We start from the raw sequence: 22,019 nt of genomic DNA, 5'->3' as shown, positions 1-22,019 counted from the left end.
ACAATGCAAGCACCAGTGAGGTGTGCATCAGTGAAAGAATAAGATGTCTATCAATGACAGAGCAATGCAAGCCCCAGTGAGATGGGCATCCGTGAAAGAATAAGATGTCTATCAATGACAGAACAATGCAAGCCCCAGTGAGATGGGCATCCGTGAAAGAATAAGATGCAGATCCATGACAGAACAATGCAAGCACCAGTCAGGTGTGCATTGTTAGCAGTGTCAAGAAGGAGTGTATACATCCCAAGTAACACCAGTGGGGTATTTGTGCACAGAGGAGCATTGTGTGTAGTGTGAGTGAAGGGTGTACCCAGAGAGGAACAATATATGAAGTGCCAGTGAGGTGTAGAGCTATAGAAGAACACTGCCATTTGAAATATGTATCTACAGAAGAATATTACAAGCAGCATCAGTGTGGTATGCATCCACTGAAAAACACTGTGCAGCTACAGAACACTGGATGGAGTGCCAGGGAGGTGTGTATTATTGGAGTGTAACTGTGTTGTGTATCCACAGAAAAAAACTTTTAATCAGTACCAATGACTTGTGTATCCATAGAAGAACGTTGTATGCAGAAGCCACAAGGTGTTCACCTGAGGATCACAGCAAGAAGTGAGAGTGAAAACAATGTAAGCCGTGCCAATGAGGTCTGTACCTATAGAGGAACAATCTAAATTGTGCTAGTAAGGTGTCTATATTTGCAGTGCAATTTTGTTGTGTAGTGATAGAAAGACATTGTAAGCAATGCCAGTGAGGTGAAAGTGATGTCTATAGAGAAAGAAAACAAATTGAGAGGTATGAATTAGTTCACAAAATATATTTGGAAAAGTACCAGAATAAACTAGTGTATCTCTAGAAAGGGACTAAGGCAAATCAGCCATACATAAACCGAAGTAGTGTGAGTGATATAAGAATCTGTACAATGTAAATTTTAAGAATAGGATGTGTAGCTGCAGAACATGAGTGAGTTGTGTGTACACAGCAAATAAAGTACACAGAAGGTGTAAGATATGAATCTATATATTAGTGCTGGAAGTACTGGAAGTATAGAACAGAAATATAAAAGAGTGAATACATTCGTACTGTGCACACTCTAGAACACACTCTTTGTAGAAAGTAATGGGTGAAGTGAGTGTCAGATGAGACTATAAGTAGTGTTAGTCAGAAGTAAATCTAAAGGATATAGGTGGGTCATGAGTAATGTGTGCATTTGTAGAAGACAAGCGCGGGTGGTGGGTATCCACTGAAGACAAATGTAGATGAAGAGTGTGTTAGGTGGTTGTTGTCATGCGGCAATCCACATCCTATCATTCCGCACTCAAAGCCTTCATTATGACACATTTCTTATGAAGGACAAAACAAACATATAGCACTGGCTCTACAAACGGAATAAATTCTTATGAACGGAATAAATATCACCGTCATTACAATAAAGGCTTGTGGTCCATGTAATGGCAGCAGTCAATATCTGGAAGTGTGATCCCCGACTCGATTGAGTTGACAGATTCTTGTAGGACCTGGAGCGGGCAGAGTATCTCCATTAATCAATTACTTTTCACCCTCAGAACCACTAGCGTCTGCCCATGCCCAGGCTTGGCTGCTCTGTCTGTGGTTCAAGAAGGACTGCAAATACCGCCACAGACATCCAACAACGGACAAGTTGTATTAAAGCACTAGAGAGCCGCGAGTTGTGCAGACCTTCCCTCCAAGCTATCAGTCAGTAGGTCCTACGAAAGACACTTGCTTATCATTTTTAGAAGGAAATAATGTCACAGGTGGGACAGTGCTCTGGAAAGCTTGTCCAGCGCTTTCCAATCCATCTTCGAGTTTTGCGTCTCCACATAACATGGCCATCAACAGAGGTCTCAAACGGAGGTAATCAAACAGGATCCCATAAACATTGATGTTACAAATTGTGTTTCCCCTCAATGATTCCTTCATTTGGACTCAATGACTGAGTCTGTAAATAGCCATTAAGTAAAAATAAATCCTTCCTGGAACAATCCGTTTAGGAAGTTTTCCCTGGAGCCCGCCAGGAGGCAGCAATTTCAGTGCCTGAAACGAAAAAGTCTACATTAAATATTTTCACAAATCGCTGAGGTACAAATCTGATTAAATGTGTAGTCCCATTTAAACCTCATGCCCCAAAATCTCTGGGTTATCAAATCTCTTACTGCACTGCTTGATTTTAGACAAGTTGCTGGGGACCCAATAGAAATTTGTATTTTTAATTTTTGAAACTACAGTAATAAGAAAGATGCACTTAACAAACCCAAGCACATCAAATGAATCTGCAAGGCTTTGACATCCTTCCAAGAAATAAAAGGCTCTATGTGAATAAGAGGTCATTAGACTGGAATGAGCATCTTTGTTTTCCTAATTATACTTCTAATTAGCCCGGACCCCTCCTGCTCTACGCGTAAACACAAGCAATTTGGAAGGCGTACTTACTTAGTGCAACAACAATGGTTCGGAGGAGGAGGGAGCGGGGAAACCTTTTATCTTAAGAAAGGCAGGAGGGCCCTGGTGACGGGCTTTCAGTGGCCTGCTTTGAGGGGTTGCTAGGGTGCTGCACATCAGTTTATGATAGTCCCTTCTCTTTCTAATAGTACTTCAATGAAACTCTGAAATGACCACGTGCCCCTACATTCCCCTAGTCCAGGCATGCATGGGATTTTTGGGGTTCACAGCAGAGCAAAGAGCTCCTAAAGGAGGGGGCGGGGTGGTCAACCACTTCCTCCCTTTCCCATTTTATTTCAAGATATCTAAACACAATCCATTGCTGAGCACAATATTTCACATATAATAGATTGAAATCTACAGATATTCGAGATAGTCTGTGTACTCAAAATCATTCGCTTTTCTGAGCACCATTTCAGTGCAGCTCAAAACGTGTATGTGGTACTAAGAACGTTTGTGCTGCTCCCTCGAATCTAAGAATTCCTAACCCCATCCAGCTACAAAAGCAGGTACCAGTGACTTCCTTTGGGAGCTGTGAGGTTGGTGCATCACGGACTCTGAGCTAGGATCAGATGGACTCACCCGCCCCCCCCCCATTGCCTACTCATGCACTAGAGATTTCTCAGCAAAGCACATGCTTTAACCACTGGACAAGGCAGGCAATGGTATCCACTTGCAAGTCAGGCACCCTCTTGGGGTCTGAGGCATCCTATGAACACGTCTATTCCTAGACATGCGCCTAATAGAAATTTAGTCATCGAAACATAATTTTTGTAATCAAGAGCTACTTTGCTAAAATGCAAACAGCAGGCTTCCATTTGCTCTCTTAAGGGCTTCCTATAACTTGCTGTCAGACAGCAAAAAGGGATTACAGACAGGAAGGCGGGTTTGGAAAAACATTGCTGGAAGTGTAAATAGACCTAGATGCTGAGAGTGCCAAAACCTTTAGCACATTACTGCATAAACTGTGGAGCTGGGCATCGCTCAGAGAAGGTACTTTTAACTGGCACTTGTACAGCGCACGAGCTCAGGCCCACTGGCTGCACTAAGAAAGGATATTGTTAACTTCACTTGTACAACGCAGGAACTCAGATGCACTGGACATCCATCAGAAAGGATTATTGTTAATTGGCACTTGTATACCGTAAGAGCTCAGGCCACTAGCCCCGCTCAGAAGGGGTACTGTTAACTGGCACTTGTATACCGTAGAAGCTCCGACTCCTGGCCTTGCTAAGAAAGGGGATTGTTAACCTGCACTTGTATGACATAGGGGCTTAGGCCCTGGCCTTGCTAAGAAAGGGGATTGTTAACAGGGACTTTTACAGCGTAGGCACCCATGCCACTGGCCTCACTAAGAAAGGGTATTGTTAACTGGCAATTGTACAGCGTAGGAGCTCAGGCCTACTAGCCTCGCTCAAAAATGCTACCGTAACCTGCAGTTGTAAAGCGTAAGAGCTCAGGCCACTGACCTTGCTTACAAAGGGTATTGTTAACTGGTGCTTGTATACCATAGAAGCTTAGGCCCAGGCCTCACTCAGAAAGGGTATTGTTAACTGGCACCTGCACACCGTAGGAGATCAGGCCCACTGGCCTCGCTCAGAAAGGGCATTGTTCACTTGCACTTGTATACCATAGGAACTCAGGCCCTGGCATCGCTCAGAAAGCGTATTGTTAACTGGTACTTGTATAACATAGGGGCTCTGGGCCTGGCCTCGGGCGGAGAGGATATTGTTAACTGGCACTTGTAGAGCGTAGGGGATCAGGCCCACTGGCCTCACTCAGAAGGGGTACTGTTAAGTACTCCGCTGCAATAGGACCCCATGGATAGCACAATCATAGCTACAAAGCAACAGAGTTCGAACAGCTAACGCTTGAAAACAAGAGAAGGAAAGTATAAAATAAGGCAGGGAGAGATTTACAATACCTGAAAGCTCAGCTTTCTTCAGACAAGAGCCGGACTTGTGGGGAGCTGTGAGAGAAAGACAGGCAACAGTATAAGAATAACTTGCACATCATTAGACAGTGCCTGGGGAGCAATGGCTGATATTCCAAGTAGTGTCTATACAATGACTAGAGTTTCCAAACACTATTAAGAACAATCATTTAGGCTTTGGGTGACAAGAATAGGGCCATCATGATGCACATACCTCAGTGGTACATAGCCAGGGTGAGCAAAGGGGTGATAGGTGAACCTGAAGGCGGCCGGAGAAAGGTGCCATTCCATCTTGGTCAATGCAGCACACCGCTGGCCACCACAAACTGTCTCCTTCATCCTGGAGCATCATACCTGACACCATACACTGCACAGGTGCCACCAGGAAGCCGGTCACAATTAAATCATGTTCCTCCCAATGAGCAAATGTAATAATTGTTACCACATTTGAGCATTTGTTACCACAGTAATTTTAACCAGTGACTGTGCTGCTGTCCTACTCCAAATATTTATTTAGCATAATTTACTGTTGAAAGCAATTAGAATATACCTCTAGCACGACTTACTACTGAAAGTAATAGGAATATTACTTTACCATCATTTACTACAGAGTAATCAGCATATAATTTTAGCACCATTTACTTTTAAAAATATTACCTAATATTTACTATTGAAAGTACCCAGAATATTACTTTAGCATCATTTACTTTTGAAGGTAATCAGAAAACTACCTTACCATAAATTCCCTTTGAAAGTAATCAGACTATTACGTTAGCACCATTTACTACTGAACGTAATAAGAATATTACTTTAGCATCATTTAATCAGAACATCACTTTACTATCATTTACGTTTGAAAGTAATCAGAATATTAAAGTTACAACATTTTCAGAACTCCATTAAAACCTATCCAAATCTAACCTCACATATGGAAATAATCGTAAAGAATCTTAAATAGGGTCTACAGAATTAAATATGTGAAAAGGATGGGATTACATTTTATGAACATGTATTTTTTATATTTTTGTTCAGTTCAATGTTGAGGGCTAGAAGTAGTATTCATTTATTTTACTATTTTTATTAAGATTTTCTTAGGGACTGAGCTATGGTGTTAATAATGTGAGTATAATTGTGTACACTCTGCACACAATTCACCATCAGCCCTGTGAAAAAGAACAACTGAAACATTGTTTCTAGAAACCAATGGTGGAGACGCAGAAGATGGGCGCGAACCAACACCTACCCTAGGTCTGAGTAAGGAATATAACCTAGAACAAAGTTGCCCCATTGATGTAGCCGATTCATTAGCCAGCACTAGCCAGCAGCCTTCTCTGTCTGCTTTCTTTGAGGACCCTCAACAAGCATCATACAGTGTTGTGTGCTTGCGCCCTCCAGGCTCAGACCAGTCTTGTATGTAAATGCCCTTAAGCACACCAGGCACGGTGTAGGGTGATGGGCTGGGCCACGAAGGTGCATGGGGGTAATTAGGTGCCACTAATAGATCAGGCAGAATCCTTTAACAGCAGTCTCACCTGTAGAGGATGCCAATGGAGCCCTCCTTTTGCAAATATAAAATGTGTCTCCCAAACCATTATGAGGAACCAGCATTATCTGTCGAGACCAAGTTTATGCATCAAGATGTTTTTATTATTTACTTGTCAAAGGGCCGGGGCACTTTTTGTGACAATATATCAAGGTATCTGATCAACTTTGTTCTGAAAGGCAGACTTCACAGTTGTGAACAGACATGCAACTGCTGGAGCAGGGAGGGTCATCAAGTGGATGTGGAGATCAGAGGCCTCTGGTCTCCAGTAGACAGCCAGCTTCTCATCTACATGCTAGACCTTTGGAATCTGGCTCAGAATAACCATCAGTTGGAGTCTGTTACAGGTCCTGATGGAAAACACAACCATCATGTTGTACTGCAACTTGCAGGTCTGGTGGAGTCATGGATTCCTGTGCCAGAAGTCTCTATGTCTTTGGAGGTGGCTGGACCAGCAAAAGAAATTTATGGTAGCCAATCACCTGGTGGGATCCCTTTACGCCATGGCAGAAAGCTCACCAGACGGCAGTTGGCAGAACCCGAGTGGTATCTCCAACCTGAGGTGGCACAGGTCCTCTACGTACAATGGGGCATGCCCTGGCTAGATCTGTTTCCCACCATTGAGAATACACAATGTTAAAGCTGCTGCACAGTGGAGCATCCTCCAAAATGGGCACTGGGAGATGCAGCCCATCTGCAACAGACATGTCTCCTGTACATGTTCCTGCCACTGCCCTTCCTGCATTGAGTTCTGGGGAAAGTGAAGACAGGCGGAGTCAAAGTCATTTTAATAGCCCAGAGTGGGCCAGGATACTGTGGTCTGCAGAGCTTCTGGGTCTGAGCAATTTACCCTCTGATCCAGGTATCCCTTTGGGGGACCTCCTGTCACAGCAACTGGTGAGGAGCCTGAACAGAACCTCCCTAATCTACACTAGTGGAGAAGTGTGGCACAATGGTTAGAGCGGCAGACCCTGATGCAGAGATCTGGCCCGGGACCAGGGTTCCAGTCCCGCCTCGGCAGGTCTTGGGCTCAATTCCCTTGGACCAGATAATTCTCACCTCGGTGCCTAATCTAATTAATGGGTCCCACTCTGTAACTCTGGGCAATAGCTTGCTTAATCTCCACAACGGCCCCAACAGCGCTTGGATGCCTGGCTTCACCCTGGGGGTGCCCAGGAGTGGGCACCTCACAGGGCAAAGCCAGGAGGGGTTCCATAGCGGTATGTGTACAGCGCCTTGAGACCCTAACGGGTGAGTAGTGCGCTATAAAAGTGCGAAGTTTCACTACCATATGTGGAGCTTGAGCAACAGATAAATTCTTTTGACTTGCTGCCTAAAGTGGTAGATGTTATTTTTGCATAGATGTCATTTTTGCAGCCATAATCCCATCCACAGAGTCCACCTATTGCAGGCCCAAGGAAACATTTGTGGCCTGGCGTGGGGTACGTTATCGAAACCCTCTGTAGGCCAAACTCAGATTTGACCTTTCTATGTTTGCCAGACCAACACTCTTTAATCACCAGCTGTGATGCGTTTTCTAAAGGGCCTGACACATATGATCCTTTCAAAACTCATGCCCAAGTGCGATCAAAATCTTGTCCTGATGTTCCTTATGTGCATCCCATTTAAGTCTATGCACAGTTGCTTGCTACTGCTTCTGACAATGAAGGCAGTCTTTCTTATTGCCATCACTTTTTCTTGCAGAGTGAGTGACTAACAGGTGTTCTCTGTGCAACCTCCCCGCACCAACTTCTTCCCAGACAAACTGGTGCTGTGGATTTACACTGTCCTCCTGCTAAAGGTGGTATTACCTTCCCACATCAGACAATCAGTTACCTTGCTGACATTGTTGCTCCACCACATCCCTTGAAAAAAGAGAAGAGGTTCCACCAGCTTGATGCCAACAGACCTTTAACCTTCTACATTGACCGTACAAGAGACCAACAAGTGGATGATCAGCTCTTCATGCTGGTTCACTGGGACCAAGAAAAGCAAGGTGGTGCAAAAGAGGTCTCTTTCCCAGAGGATATTCCTCTGCATTAACAATCTGCTATGTGCTGGCTAAGAAGGAACCCTAGAGGATCTTCCACCAGAGCCAAGGCCACCATGGAGGAGATGGTAAGGTGGTGCAGGTTCTGGATATATGTCATTCTGCAATGTGGGTGTTGATGCACATGTTCACGTAACACTACTGCTTTGACAACAAGATCCAGGGAGAGGGATAATTTGCTCACTTGGTCCTGCAATACCTCTTAATCTAAGTCCACTCCTCAGACCCTCCAACTTTGGGAGGTAGTGCTATGGTATCTACTCTAAAGAGGAGGCAGTTAGTACTACCCATCAGAAGGACAAGATACTTACCTTCAGCAACCATCTTTCTGTTGGATACTCACAGATTCCTCACTGCACTGCCACTTTCCCATTCAGTGGAGTGGACTCATGTACATCAAACCAAGGTCCAGTTAAATTTTGGCAAACTGTCACCTGCGATTTGTTCAAAGTGCTCCGTGTCTAAGGATGTGGAAGGAGAAAGATTAAAAACTTATGTCGCACCGGCGGACTGGTGCTTATATGCTGCTTCACTCCATCACTTCTGAGGATGTGTGAAGTCATCTCAGAGTTATATGGTGCCACTTAGTAGTGCTTGTGGAGCACTGATGCAAAAAATCTCTGTATCCAGTGTGGCACCGAAATATCCTAAAGGTTAAGACTCTAGTTAGAGTATCCATCAGAAAAAGTGTGCCATAAGTATGCAACTTGTTCTTTGGTTACCTTTGTAAAAGCAAAAGGATGTTAAATCCATCTTTCAGAAACGTAGATTGGATATCATAGACGTGATATCAGGAGCACATTCTTGACATGCCTTTTAAGGACTGTAATTTTCTTAAGAAGATCACTGACGGCTATTAAATAACCACAACAGTTACAGGGACATCAAAGTTTAGTAGAACTCTAATGCAGAGAATGGGTTTTCACACATACTAGTTGTCTCACTCTATCCAAAGGTCAAAACTGCTTTCCATTGGCACCTAAGGATATTAAAAGTACAGTCGCTAACACCTAGTCTCTTTGTCCACGTGGACAGGAGCAATATAATTTAACTACCTATATGGTGCTTGTGACAAACTAAGGCCCACAAATCCAAAGCAGATGTGATATTCTCAGCCTTTTCACACCTTACTAGAGTTAGAATTTTAATTACATTTGTCACTGATTTAGAGTCCCTCAAACTGGATAAGTGGATGTGAAACTTACTACTGATAGCAAATGTTTTCAGACGTGCTTGGAAAAAACTAAAGCTCTTTGAGATATTCTCTTTGATGGCTTTAGATAGTTCGGAGAGAAGGGCGGCTTAGTGATCAAGAGAGATAGTTATAGCATAGCTCGGTCCTTGTGGTTGTTGTCTAAAGCCAGGCAACTTCACAAGCAGTACAAAACACTTACGGCTGCTCCAGAGGCGTAGCTAATGGGAGTACCACCCTTCTCAGGCACTGTAGCAGTAAACACAGCCCTTTTCAAGCAGAAAGCATGGTGGTGGCCAAAGCTGCTCACACCAGCAGGGACAGCTATCCTTCAACTCAGTCACTTGCTGCAGTGGCCCCCATACTGCTTTGATTTGCCCACCCAAAGCCCACGACTAGCTTGTAGGGGGCAGGATATGATATTTCCTATTCAGCAGGAGATCCATCATGTCAGATTGATGGATCTTACAAATTGTTCAAAAGGGCTATGCCGGGCCTTCCATTTCATCCCCCCTTATTCCTGGACCAAATCACTATCTTGATGCTAGAAGTCAATCTCTTGGTGGCCAAAGGCACAACTGAGCAGGTGTCATACTCAGAGAGGGGTAAGGGATGCTATTCATGCTACTCTCTCATCTAGAAGGATGGAGGTCTCAGGCTTTTCCAGGACCTCCACCCATTAAATTCATTTCTGAAGATGGACAAGTTCAAAATGCTCACTCTGGCCCAGAAAAAGGCAAACAAATTTTACTGGGGTACATTTTCTGGGAGATAGAACGATCTTGGTGTTATGAGGTTTGAAGAATTTATCTCTTATTCCAAGTTCAAAAATAATGCTAACTTATGGCTCAAACGATATATTAAGTGCAAGACACTGTTTGAAACTGGTCCACCTCTTCTTATTAACAGAGGACCTTTTTAGTCTTCTGAAATAATTTCAAGCAAAGGCTTAAAAAATGACAAGTGGGCCATTTATCATTTGTTTTACTTCCTAACATTTACAGCTTGATGTTAATGCCACAGCTATTATCTTTGATATCCTCCTGTCGTTAAAGATATGACAAAATGTCCAACACTGAAAGTTCACAGATTTCAATGAAGGTGAAAGCTGCTGTATGGTCAGTGACAGAGGACTCAACGTTGTACTTGCTTTCACTTCAGGTCAACATAAACTCCATAAAAGTTGCATGATCAGTACATTTTGGATGAAAGGGTTTGAAGATCAAATCCTTTCTTGGACAGTGGGAAGACAGCAGGGGGAGCAACATAGAAGCTGCTGACTGATGTTTGGAACAGACCAGAATAATTCACTTTCTTTTCCCACATCCAGTTTAGAATGTTGTTTGGGCTGAAGTCTGCATACATGATTCTTGCTGAGTTTAATATCTAGGTCCCCCATACAGTCGTTCTCTTGGCATATTTGCCCTTGTCTCCAACATTCTCCAACTGGTTTGTTGCGAGCACTAATAGCAAAGGGAATGCATCATTGACACTTACTGGTGGCATATGCACTACAGTGAACTCTTCATATATGGGCTTTGCGAACTAGGCAGCCATTCATATAATGATCTACATACAAGCCGTAGATAAAGTCCACACAAAGATTGTCTGGATAGATAATGCTGCGCCCAAGCTACATACATTTCTTTAAAAAAAAAATAATAATTTTTCAATTGTGTGATATGAAGACTTCAGAAAAGAGGTTCGGCCCTAGTCAGACAGAACCTGCAGACCTCAGCTGGTAAGGTTCTACTGAGTAAAAATTGTCTGATAGATAAACACTAGCTGCTATGTATTTATATATATGTTTTAATAGATTTTTACAGAAACAGAGCTCAACCCGGGCCTCCCCGGCTAGTCATGTGGTAAAACATCTACGATATTAGCTGTATTTACATCTTAATCCCCAACTACTCACTGTATAAAGAGATGAGAGACAAACCTAAGTAGCTGGGCTACAGTTGTATAGTTTTTTAAACTGCTTTATTTATACGCAGAGGACTGCTAACATGACACAACACATTTTCCAAGCATGGAAATCCACTAAAATCCTTTCCAAGGTATTGCCAACTCCTCACAATTCAGACCACTGGTACCTTTATGGCTCAGTATGCCCAGTGCACAATATCAAGATGTAAGACACATAATTGACAGCAATTAAGCACTGTGTCATTTGAAGGTCACCCCTACCAGTATCTTGTTTTCATGATATGTTATTGATAAATTATATTTCACATGTTCATAATTGAGGTATTTTGATGCTAGAACCCATGATTTTCCTTGTCTTAGGGTTTCTTGAACCACAGTGGAATGAACAGCAAATATGTGGGAGTGCTATGCAGAGTGACACCAGCCTGGTTGTCTGCATTACTGACCATTGGTAGCGCCATGAACATCTGATTTCTTACCTCCCCTGTGGTCGTGATGCTTTTTCAAAAAACTTGGTCCGGGAAGCAACTCTGCAATATGAAATGTAAGACAATTAGACTTCCAAAGCAAGAAGCAAAATTGATCACTTACTTTTAAAGACTTTCACACAATCAACACTACTCAATGTGCTACTGAGTGGAACACAAAGTAATGAGTACTTGCTGGGGATTAGAAGTCTCAGGTAGCCATACCATTAGGGTGGGCTACCAAGCGCCATACACCCAGAGAATGGTTCAGTTATCTTGGTAGTTGGGAGCATAGTGCCCTCTGGCATAGCAAAGTTCCAACACTGTAGGGCGTGGTCATCAGGCGGGAAAGGGCCTAATAGGTCATTGGCTAGTAACTGTTGCATCCCCCGAGGTCACTTTCTGGGCCTAACATAGCACCCTGACCTATCACATCTGGGCTGGAGAGAGGACCAAAGAAGAACTGCCTGTCTGTTCCCTGGACCTGGCAAGAGAGGCGTCACCAACTGCTGGACTACCCTTGCTCATCCTTGGGCTATCAAAAAGAAGTCTATGCCGGTGTTTCCTTGCTTGAAGAAAAGTCACCACAGAGCCCCACACAAAAGAGATGAACCCCAAGAGTCAGTCAGCTGACTTCCTGTTACAGCACCAGGGTCACAAAAGCTGAGGTAGCCCATCCTGGCAAGTCAGCCACAATCACTTGATAGTACTAACCACCAACTGCAGCTGTGGAGACCAAGCCTTAACGCTTAAAAGTTGCATGAGAGTCTGCTGAACCTGGGAGAGTCGTCAGAGTGTGGTTTGGTCACTCAAGATGGGCAGTGGTGTTCAGCAAAGGGAACCACTGGTTTCCCTGTGACCAGAGACCAGTAGTCCACTGGCAACTGGACTTTTGATGGACCAAAGAGGACTTCAAGGGACATTGGACCTTGTGCCCAAAGTCACCCCACCTAAATCGTGGACCAAGGAGTACCGCTAGGAAGAACCAACTTCGATCACATATAGCTTGGCACGAGCATTCAGACTTATCTCAGTGGCAATGTGTAAAGTATTTGTGTACACACACACACACACACACACACACACAGTAACACAGTGAAAACACCACAAAAGTACTCCACACCAGTTTAGAAGCCACTATCTGAGTAAAACAAAAACAAAACGACAAACATCAGAATTTAAAATTTTCAAAGATTAAATCTTAGTATAGCGTTTAGAAACACAATAACTCCAGCTGGGGATATCAGGGTGTCTTGATGGATTTGCTTTCAAAAGTCAGATGACATTCGTGAGGGTGTGCAGGCCAGTCACGGAGTTGCACGGACTTCAGGTACAGTACCTTGGAAACAATGAGGAAACAAAGACTTTGCACGGAGTCGGGAGGTGAGGTATCACTGGAGCCGGTGCGGTGTTGGTTTCTAGCTGCCACAGGGAAGGTGAGGTGATGGTTCCTTATGGTTGCAGGGGAGGTGAAGCGACGTTGGCAGCAAGTGTCAGTTCCTTACGACATGTCGGGTCGATTGATCCAGCAGGTCAAGACGTGAGCCGTCGACTTCATGGTGTCGTGATCACACCACAGGGCGACGGGTGCAACAGCAGAGTCTAAGTCAGGTGCCCCTACTGTCGGTGACACGTGGCTCTAGACTCATGCTGTGGTGGGACTTCCGAGGCCCTGTAGCGGCGTCGGGCCTCCGGTGGAGGTCACGAGATTGCACTCAGAGAGGACCACGGTTCCAGTGGAGGCAGCGGCACAGAGTCAGAGAGCGGCGCCAGTCCTGAATTAGTTCTGGACGTTGATGCACTTGTTTCTTCCTTGGTGCACCAGAACTCACTCCCAAGGGCCCAGAAACTGGATTTGGCACCACTTGGCAGGTCATGACTTTCAGCAAGAGAGCCCATGTGCTGGCTGCAGTAGTCTTTGATGTGTATGAGACTTCTCAACAGGAGGCAAGCTCAGTCCAAGCCCTTGGAGAACCTTTGGAAGCAGGATGCAGAAAGAAAAGTCCAGTCCTTTCGCTTCCAGGACAGAAGCAGCAGGCCAGCACAGTAAAGCAACAGGCAGAGTGGCAGTCCTTCCTGCAGCATCCAGCTCTTCTTCCTGGCAGAATGTCCTCAGTCCACACGGATTCCAACAATGTGGGGTCAGAGTTCCAGTACTTATACCTATTTCTGTCTTGGAAGAAGGCAAATTTCAAAGAGAAGTCTTTGTGGTGCACAAGACCCTGCCTTTCCCTGACCTGGCCCCAGGCACACTCTAGGGGGTTGGAGACTGCTCTGTGTCAGGGCAGGCAGAGCCCTATTAAGGTGCAGGTGTCAGCTTTCCCCACTGCTTTAGCACAGGAAGACCCATCAGCCTGGTGATGGGCTATTAGGATATGCAGGGCACACCTCAGCTCAATATGTGTGACTGTCTAGAGTGACTGCACAAACAGCCCAACTGTCACCCTGACCCAGAAGTGTATACCACAGAATGGCAGAGGCACAAAATGGTTAAACAAGAAAATGTCCACTTTCTAAAAGTGTAATTTTGAAACCTACAATTCAAAAACCAACTTCATCCAAAATATGTATTTTTAAATTGTGAGTTCAGAGACCTCAAACTCCACATCTCTATCTGCGCCCAAAGGGGATTTGCACGTTAAAGATATTTCAAGGCAATTCCCATGTGAATCTATGGGAGGGACAGATCTTGCAATAGTAAAAACCAAATTTAGCAGTTTTTCACTATCAGGACATGTAAAACAACCCAGTATTTGTCCTAAACTTTAAGTACGCTGCATCCTGCTCATGGGGCTGCTTTAGGCCTACCTTAGGGGTGATTTACAAGTAGTAAAGGGGAAGGTTTGGGCCTGGCAAGTGAGGGCAGTTGACAATTGCACACACAGACACTGCAGTGGGAAGTCTGAGACATGTTTACAGGGCTACTCGTGTGGGTGGCACAATCACTGCTGCAGGCCCACTAGTAGCATTTGATATAAAGGCCCTGGGCACATGTAGGGCACTTTACTTGGGGTTTAGTAGTAAATCAAATATGCCAATCATGGATAAACCAATCACTAATACATTTTAGACAGAGAGCATATGCACTTTAGCACTTGTTAGCAGTGGTAAAGTGCCCAGAGTCCTAAAGCCAACAGAAACAGGTCAGAAAAAATAGGAAGAGGAAAATAAAAAGTTTGGGGATAACCCTGCAAAAAGGGCCAGGTGTAGCACAACCCCCTTCCAGCCTAAAGCCAGATAGACCAATCAATACTGTGATGGACTTCCCTGCTTAGGATGATAAAACATGGACCCTGGCGCCCAACAGAAGGGGCGTGCTCCAGTTCTATATCTTTCTGAGCCCAGTTGGATTCCCCAGTCTATAATCTCAGGGCCCACTAATCTAACCCAGGGGGAATGCTACTCTTCACCTGAGGACCCCATCTCTGGAGCACCTAACCTTAATTTGCTCACAGATGTAACTGAGTAAGCAGACAGTACCACCATGGCCAATGTAGTGGTGTGGCCCATTCCACCCTCGGGTGTGACTTCTGTGCCCACCCAAGGGCATGTCTGTTCACAAGGACAGCAGTCCACAGTGGCCACTCAAAACTGTCAGTGATGAGAGCCAAGCTTCATCACTTACAGAGCTCTCTAACCTCTGTGGTTTCTCAGAGTGCGGGCGGTAGCCCCAAGTGACTGTTACCCTTTGTCCAATCTCCCTCCCACCAGTTCAAGGGTGGTATCATGTGACTGGTCCTCCAGCCCAGGGTCTGTATCCTTAGGCCAGATAGGAGTTAGAGGTGAGTCAGCCCTCCCCCTTGCTTCCCTTCTCAGGGCTCTGTACCCTCTTCTGGGGGGTGCCACCCCCCAAATCCAGAACTGTCAGGGCATTTGAGGCAGCCATCCTGCACAATTCTCCCACAGGTTTAAGAGTGCTATCCTGCAACTGGTCCTCCAATCCAGGGTCTGTACCCTTAGGCTGAGCTTGGGCCTAGCAAGCCAGGACTTCCAGGGGAGTACACCCACCACCCTCCAAACGAAGGGGAACACATTCCTCAAGTGTTGTGTGAGAGCCTGCTTGGCACAGGTCTCCCGACTCCAGTTCCTCTGGTAGAGCATCAAGCCATCCCAAGCCAAAAGTGGTGTCACCAGAGTCATTCCTGGGGTGCTCTGACCTCACAGCAGGCAACCCCTGACCCACTGGTCCTTCCACTGGGGACTGTCTCCCCATCTCACCCCTCCGTCTGGGCTTCTGTACCCTCCTCTCTGGAATGGTGCTGGCACACACCAGACAGCTGTCCCCCCAAGTTCTCCTGACACTGTGAAACTCTCATCAGTGGATGGTCTCTTGGTATAGACGAGATCCCCCTCTGTCAGCAGCCCAAGCACTGGAGCTGAAGATAGGGCGCCATAGACCTCTGCCCACTCCCAGCCCTTCTCCTATTCCTGGAAAGGACATGAGGCCCTTGTACCCCCACTACTACACTAGGACCTGTCTGTAGTACTGTAACCCCCCCCCCCTCATTCTGGTGGGGAAAACCTGAGCCACTCCCTTAGAATTACTCCCCAATGCCTCTTCAGACACTCTGGCACTCACCCAGAGGTCTGCCTCCAGTGCAAGTTACCTGCAGTCAGAGAACTCACACTGCACCAGGTGCTGGCGTAGGTCTGGAAAACTGTGACTGGACATGTGCTCCCCACCAATAAAATTGTACAGCCCCTCACATGTTGTAACCACACTACCCTTCACCCAACCATCCAGTACTTTGGAAAAGTACCGCACATCATCCCCCATCTGGTGAGACAGTGTCTGACTGCCCTTCAAACTCACCTTTCCCTCCTATGGGGTGACTCCATACTCCCATACCAAGGCTTCCTCCATGGGGGTACACCTACCCTTGTCACTCCATTCTTGAGTCAGTAGAGTGTCCCTTCCACAACTAGGAATTTGACCCCATGCCAGTTCCCCACTCCACCTCAGGGACCCTGTGCACCTCTGGAGCTACCTCATATGCCTGAGCCTACTGGTGTATGTCACCCCTTCCTTAAAAACCAAATCCCTTCAGTACTGGATATGGTACTTTTGCTGCCATCATCTGAGCTGAACTCAGTCCTTCTGGCCTTCAGATCCAACTCTCTCAATTTCAGTTCATGGGCTAACATCATTTCTTTTTCTTCAACTGCAAGATTTTCTTTTTCTGCCTCTGCTTTGAGCCTGGCTGGTTCCAACTGGAGCTCCGTATCGCTATGCCTATTCTCCAGCTACTCTGTAGATAGACCTGGAGAGGAAACACTGCTGCCAGCTCTGGCGCAAGCTCTTCCACCATTCAGGCTGGTCCCCCAACCAACAGGCAATGCTGGTTCCTCCAGCCATCCAGGGTTCAGACTTTGTTCCTCCTCCTCCACAACATCATTCCCATCCTCAGTGTGCTCACCAGCCTTCCTGGCTGCTAACCTCAGCGTTTTTTGCAGCTCCTCCGTCCTAGTGAGGCCTTTAAAAGGACATTCAAACTTCCTGCAGAACCTTTTGAGCTGAGACACCATTTAGGCTTCCAACCTCTCCTGCTCAAACACCAAATCTGCAGGTACTACTAACGGCTCACCAGATGGAGACATGATTGTGACCAAAACTCAAGAGTTGCTAAAACAGAAAAAAACAAATCAATATGGAAGTAGTGTACACCATAGTGACAAGGTAACTGTCCTACAACTCTTTACCTACCTGTTGGAGTTGGTCGCCAAAAGAGGGCCAGAGTAGCCAATCACAACTTTCTAGAAGTTTTATATAGTTTCCAAAGATTACGCTAATCAGAGTAGTTACCAATGCTTGTTAGCTTTTGAAGTGAAAAGCAGTGATTTACATTTTTCTTAAAAATCCATGTCTCTGAACCCTCCAGTGGATTCTGTGTGTTTTGCTGCCTGAAAATTTATAAAAACTAGATCTATTTTTATCAATTGGTGTTGGATTTCTTTTGTGTAGTTTGACCTTCTTATTTTGTTGTTTTGGTTCTTCTACACTTGCTAAATTAGAAGATTGGAGTAGCATTACAATAGCTCCAGATGTGAAATTCAATACTCTGATTATTTGTGGGAATCAATGTTTACAGCTTTATACTATGCAAGCCAGGAACCAGTAGGCACCATTACACTGTAAATGTTAGCAAAGTGTAATATGGGAAAGGGCCCGAGTGAGACAATAACGTAGTTAGACACCCCAACAAGTTTGGCAAAAGTTCAATACAAGGTACAGATCCATATACATGCAGCAAACAAGACAACTGTTGGTTAGTCATTATATTTAATACAAAACATTAGTACAAGACATTCATGTCAGTTTCAGAGTGCTTGCCGTATACTTGGGTAGAGAGGGAGAGAGGAGGCATGGATGGATGTTCATGAAAGTTGAAATGGGAGGTCACGTAGCACAGGAGAAGGTGTAAAGATCTTACATCAACAGTTGACATTGACAGTTCTTGAAGAGCCATAGAAGATATGATGTTGTCCATGTACAGTGAATGTTCTTAAAGAGCCAGGGGAGTTTTGTCATATTACATTGAAAGAAGCTACAGGTGACCTTATGAACCTACACTGAAAAATCTTGAAAGGCCAGGAATTGTGCTGTGAACTTGAACTGCAAGCTCTTGTGGTGCTGCGTTCACCTTGTGTGGGTGGCTTTTTTCAAAACATAAACCACTGTATTCAGTATGATTAGATTACTCATAACACCTAAACGTCTGAAACATTTGTTACAGAAGTGCACTGACAGTTACAATCTCAAGGGACCAGGTTTAGGTACATTAAGGTTTTGCTGGAAACAAAGGAAAAGGAGTTCTACTCACACTGATGGTGGGATATCCTCTGGCCCTCCTGGTGGCTGGCTGGCTTTCTGCTCGGGTTTCGGGGTAGCAGTAGCTCTGCAAGGAGGATCTGGAGGTCTCACTGGGGGACGCACGATCACTGGTCTCTCTCCTGGGGACCGTGCTTTATGGATGCTGTCACAGTCACCTGACACGGAAGACCATGGATTACCACAAGGCTTCAAAGAGCATATAAGCCAACGAACAACAGAATCCACATATCAGAGGCCACATGTCAGTGAAGAGTACATGAGAAATAAACAGGGATAGCAATTCCTGTGGATCCAATCTGGCACTAAAGTGGATTGCATATTATTTGCCCTTGAACAGACAGCACATATCCACACCATGATCACATACACTTAGCCCCAGTTCACAGCTGGATATTCCTCACTTCTAAAATGAAATAACAAGGTTCTGAAAATGTAATCAAGAAAGACAACACAGAAGCACTGGCACTTACCGATCACTTTGAACACATGTGGTAGAACAGATATGAGAGCAAAAACCAAAGACAACTGAGAGGAAGAAGAAAGAACGTGGGAAAAAGAAAGATGAGCCATCAAGCATCTTCTAAGTCAGAGAAAACGATGCTTTCCTGTAGCACATAGGGGTGATTCACATCTTACACAATCTTATTGATGCCTCCCATCTCTCACACTCCATGCGCTGCCTCTTCTGAACCAATGTATCCCACACCCTTCACAAGCCTGGTGGTGTCTGTCCTGCGCCACTGGAGGTGTTCCACATCCTACATCCTCCAGGTTAAGCTGCTCATAACCGGTCCAGGTATTCTCTACCAAGCATGTTGCACTTGCTGCAGGTATCGTCAACACTCCGCTAAACTCTGGCTGCTGCTTCTCATGCAACAATCCAGCTATCCCCCAACCCTCACAACCCCTACGCTGCATGCCCTGCACTAGTACAAGTATCCCAACATCCCACAAACATGGTGCCATTTCTCAACCACCATTTGAGGTGATTCACACCTTCCACACTCCTGGTAATGTCTCCCATGCACTAGTCAAGATACATTCCATCCTTTAGACCCCATGTGCTGCATGTCCTGCACCAACATGAGTACTGCCTTTCTTGCATTGGTGGAGATGGTCCACATCCACCACACTCCAGGTAGGGAATCGCTCGCACCTGCGAAGGTATTCCCCACTGTCAGACAGTGGAGACACTCAATATTATTTACACTCCTGGTGATGCCTCTTCTGCACTAACTGAGGTATCCCCAGAAGCATGGTGCTACTGCATTGGCAAAAAACCATCCTGCACCACTGGTGTGCAGAACCACTGCACACCTGTGTATCGTCCTGGAGTACTGGGGATGGCCTGTATGCACCTACCCCAGTATCCTCATTCCAAACACACATTGTGGTTCTTTCCATTGCATAAGCCTAGGTGCCTCACCCTTCCTTCTCATTCTTGGCGCTGCTTCCCATGCAAGAGCCCATGTATTGTGACTCCTCACACTCTCCATGCAGCATCTTCTTCACTATTCCAGGCATCCTCCATCCCAATATCCCTGTTGATGCCACTCCAGCACCAATGAAGATGGTGCACATCCTTCAAACCCTGGTGATGCTTCCCATGCTCTACTCTGTGTATTCTCCATCTCTCACACCCTTTGTGCTGCCTCCGCTGTGCCAGTCAAGGTATTCACCATATGCCTCAAATCTGGTGTGCACTGCATGCAGCAGTGGAGATTTTACACATCTTCTATGCACCTGCTGAGGTCACATAAGCATGTCTCCAACTATGTTCCACATTTTCAGTGCACCTGGTGAGGTCACATAATCATGAATCCAGCTATGTTCAACGACTTCCAGGCACCTGGGGAGGTCACATATGCACGAGTCCAGCTAAGTTCCACGACTTCCATGCACCTGGGGAGGTCACATATGCACGAGTCCAGCTATGTTCCACATCTTCCAAGCACCTGGTGAGGTCACATAAGCATGTGTCCAGCTATGATCCACGTCTTCCATGCACCTGGTGAGGTCAAATAAGCAGGTGCCTAGATATACTCAACCCTCACACCCCTAATGCTGGCTTTCATGAACTTGTCCAGATAGCCCCCCTTCCTCCACAGCCCCAGAGATGCCTCGCCTATCCCAAACTAAATAGCCTTACCATGACTGCCTGCTAATTCTTCAAATAAATTTGCAAACCATTTACACAAATTGATTTTTATAAGATTGTTCTGTAACTGAATTTGTTACACTGACACAAAGTCATACTGTAGAGAAGTGTGCTATGCTGCACACATTGCAGCACCGGTCATTTCCCCGCCTACAATGCACCATGGTTTAACACTGCCTGTCACGTAGAGTTGGTGAAATGACCCCAGGGGAATAGATAGTGAAAGATGCATAGATACTAGAGGCGCTTCCCATAAAAACAGATGTGAGGCACCCTCCCGTTTGAAAAAATATGGGGAGGTCCCCTTTGAAGCCCATCTGAGTCACACCCCACCCCTTTCACTCAAATACCTAAGAATCACTTTACCTAAAAAAAACTGGTAAAATCAGGGGAAGAACCAAAAACAAAACAAAAAAGTAAGAAGCACTTGGGGAGTGAGATAAAGCAACAGCAAGATCAGAGCACGAAAGACAGAGGTGTAGTGCGCGCAGCAGTGACTGTCCCTGCATGAGAAATCGCAAATTATATGTACTATCTTTCTTTGCAAAACCATGTAAGTTAATACTTTGGTAGATCACATTTGTATAAGTACAGAGGAGATCTAGATAAATTGTGGAGATCGCCACCAGAAGAGGATCAAACACTTTCATTCAGGGATGTTCCCAGATCTGAAGTTTGCAGCTGTGGTTTTACCAAGATCGCGAATCCAAGAGTACAAGGCCCGGAGACACTGGGTTGCAGTGGAATTCTACCAGTAGTGTCTGCTCTGGGTAGAATATCGCCACTTGGAATGAGGGCCCTAATACTGCACAAACTATATAAAACATAAAAATCAGAAACAATACTGGCAAGCAACCTAAAGAAGACTTAAGAAGCCTTCAAACTATACACATGAAGTAGGCTTGCAAGGGTGCTATTCATTGTTAGGTCCATGACTAGGCTTTAGCTTTCTGCAATTGTGTTTATCAGTCAAATGTTGTATCCCCTGTGGCACAGCCTCAGTTTTGTATTCATTTCCTGGCCTGAAAGGCAGGTCATCTAAGGCAGGCCAAAAATAACAGGAATTACTAGAAAATGTGATGTGAAGGGTCCATTCATTGCTAGAGAGCAACAGGCCACAAAGAGGTTAGCTACCCATTCTGGCTAAGCGCCACCGCCTTTTCAGCATCTCTTCGTCTCTGCAGGGGTTCACAAAGAGCCCTTTTTTGGGGAGAGAGGGCTTCACAAAGAAAGAAAGAAGAAGAAAGGTTGCTGAGCATCTCCGGGGAAACTGAGGAGATATTCTGCTTTTCACCACACTGTGATACAAGAAGGAGACAAGAAATGATGCAACAAATTAACTATGTTTAGAGGAAAGGGATACTGTTTAAAATTCCTGCAAGGCCTTTTGCTTTTTTGGGGGGGAGTTAATAGAAGAGAAAAACTTGTGATTTAAAAACAGTGAAGGCATTCATA

At 45.2% G+C, this 22,019-nt stretch overlaps 1 protein-coding gene across 2 annotated transcripts in view; it reads right to left on the bottom strand.

The window, feature by feature from the left end:
- OPHN1 (oligophrenin 1) overlaps positions 1-22,019 on the bottom strand; it is a 449,584-nt gene that overhangs the window by 8,025 nt on the left and 419,540 nt on the right. The window contains exons 21-24 of one of the 2 annotated variants that reach the window (XR_011199075.1): positions 18,396-18,561; positions 11,587-11,637; positions 4,385-4,429; positions 1,429-2,055 (exon numbers count right to left, since the gene is read on the bottom strand). Coding sequence is in view for 1 of the 2 variants with exons in the window: in XM_069210164.1 (XP_069066265.1) it covers positions 4,393-4,429; positions 11,587-11,637; positions 18,396-18,561 (254 nt within the window). In the remaining variant the exon portion in view is untranslated. Of the gene's footprint in view, positions 1-801; positions 2,056-4,384; positions 4,430-11,586; positions 11,638-18,395; positions 18,562-22,019 lie in introns of those variants that run through there. The other variant, XM_069210164.1, reaches the window with a different exon arrangement.

The sequence above is a fragment of the Pleurodeles waltl genome, chromosome 2_1, assembly GCF_031143425.1.
Source record: "Pleurodeles waltl isolate 20211129_DDA chromosome 2_1, aPleWal1.hap1.20221129, whole genome shotgun sequence".
Taxonomy (NCBI): domain Eukaryota; kingdom Metazoa; phylum Chordata; class Amphibia; order Caudata; family Salamandridae; genus Pleurodeles; species Pleurodeles waltl.
The sequence above is the reverse complement of the archived record's forward strand: the minus strand, read 5'-3'. Positions and strand labels throughout refer to the sequence as shown.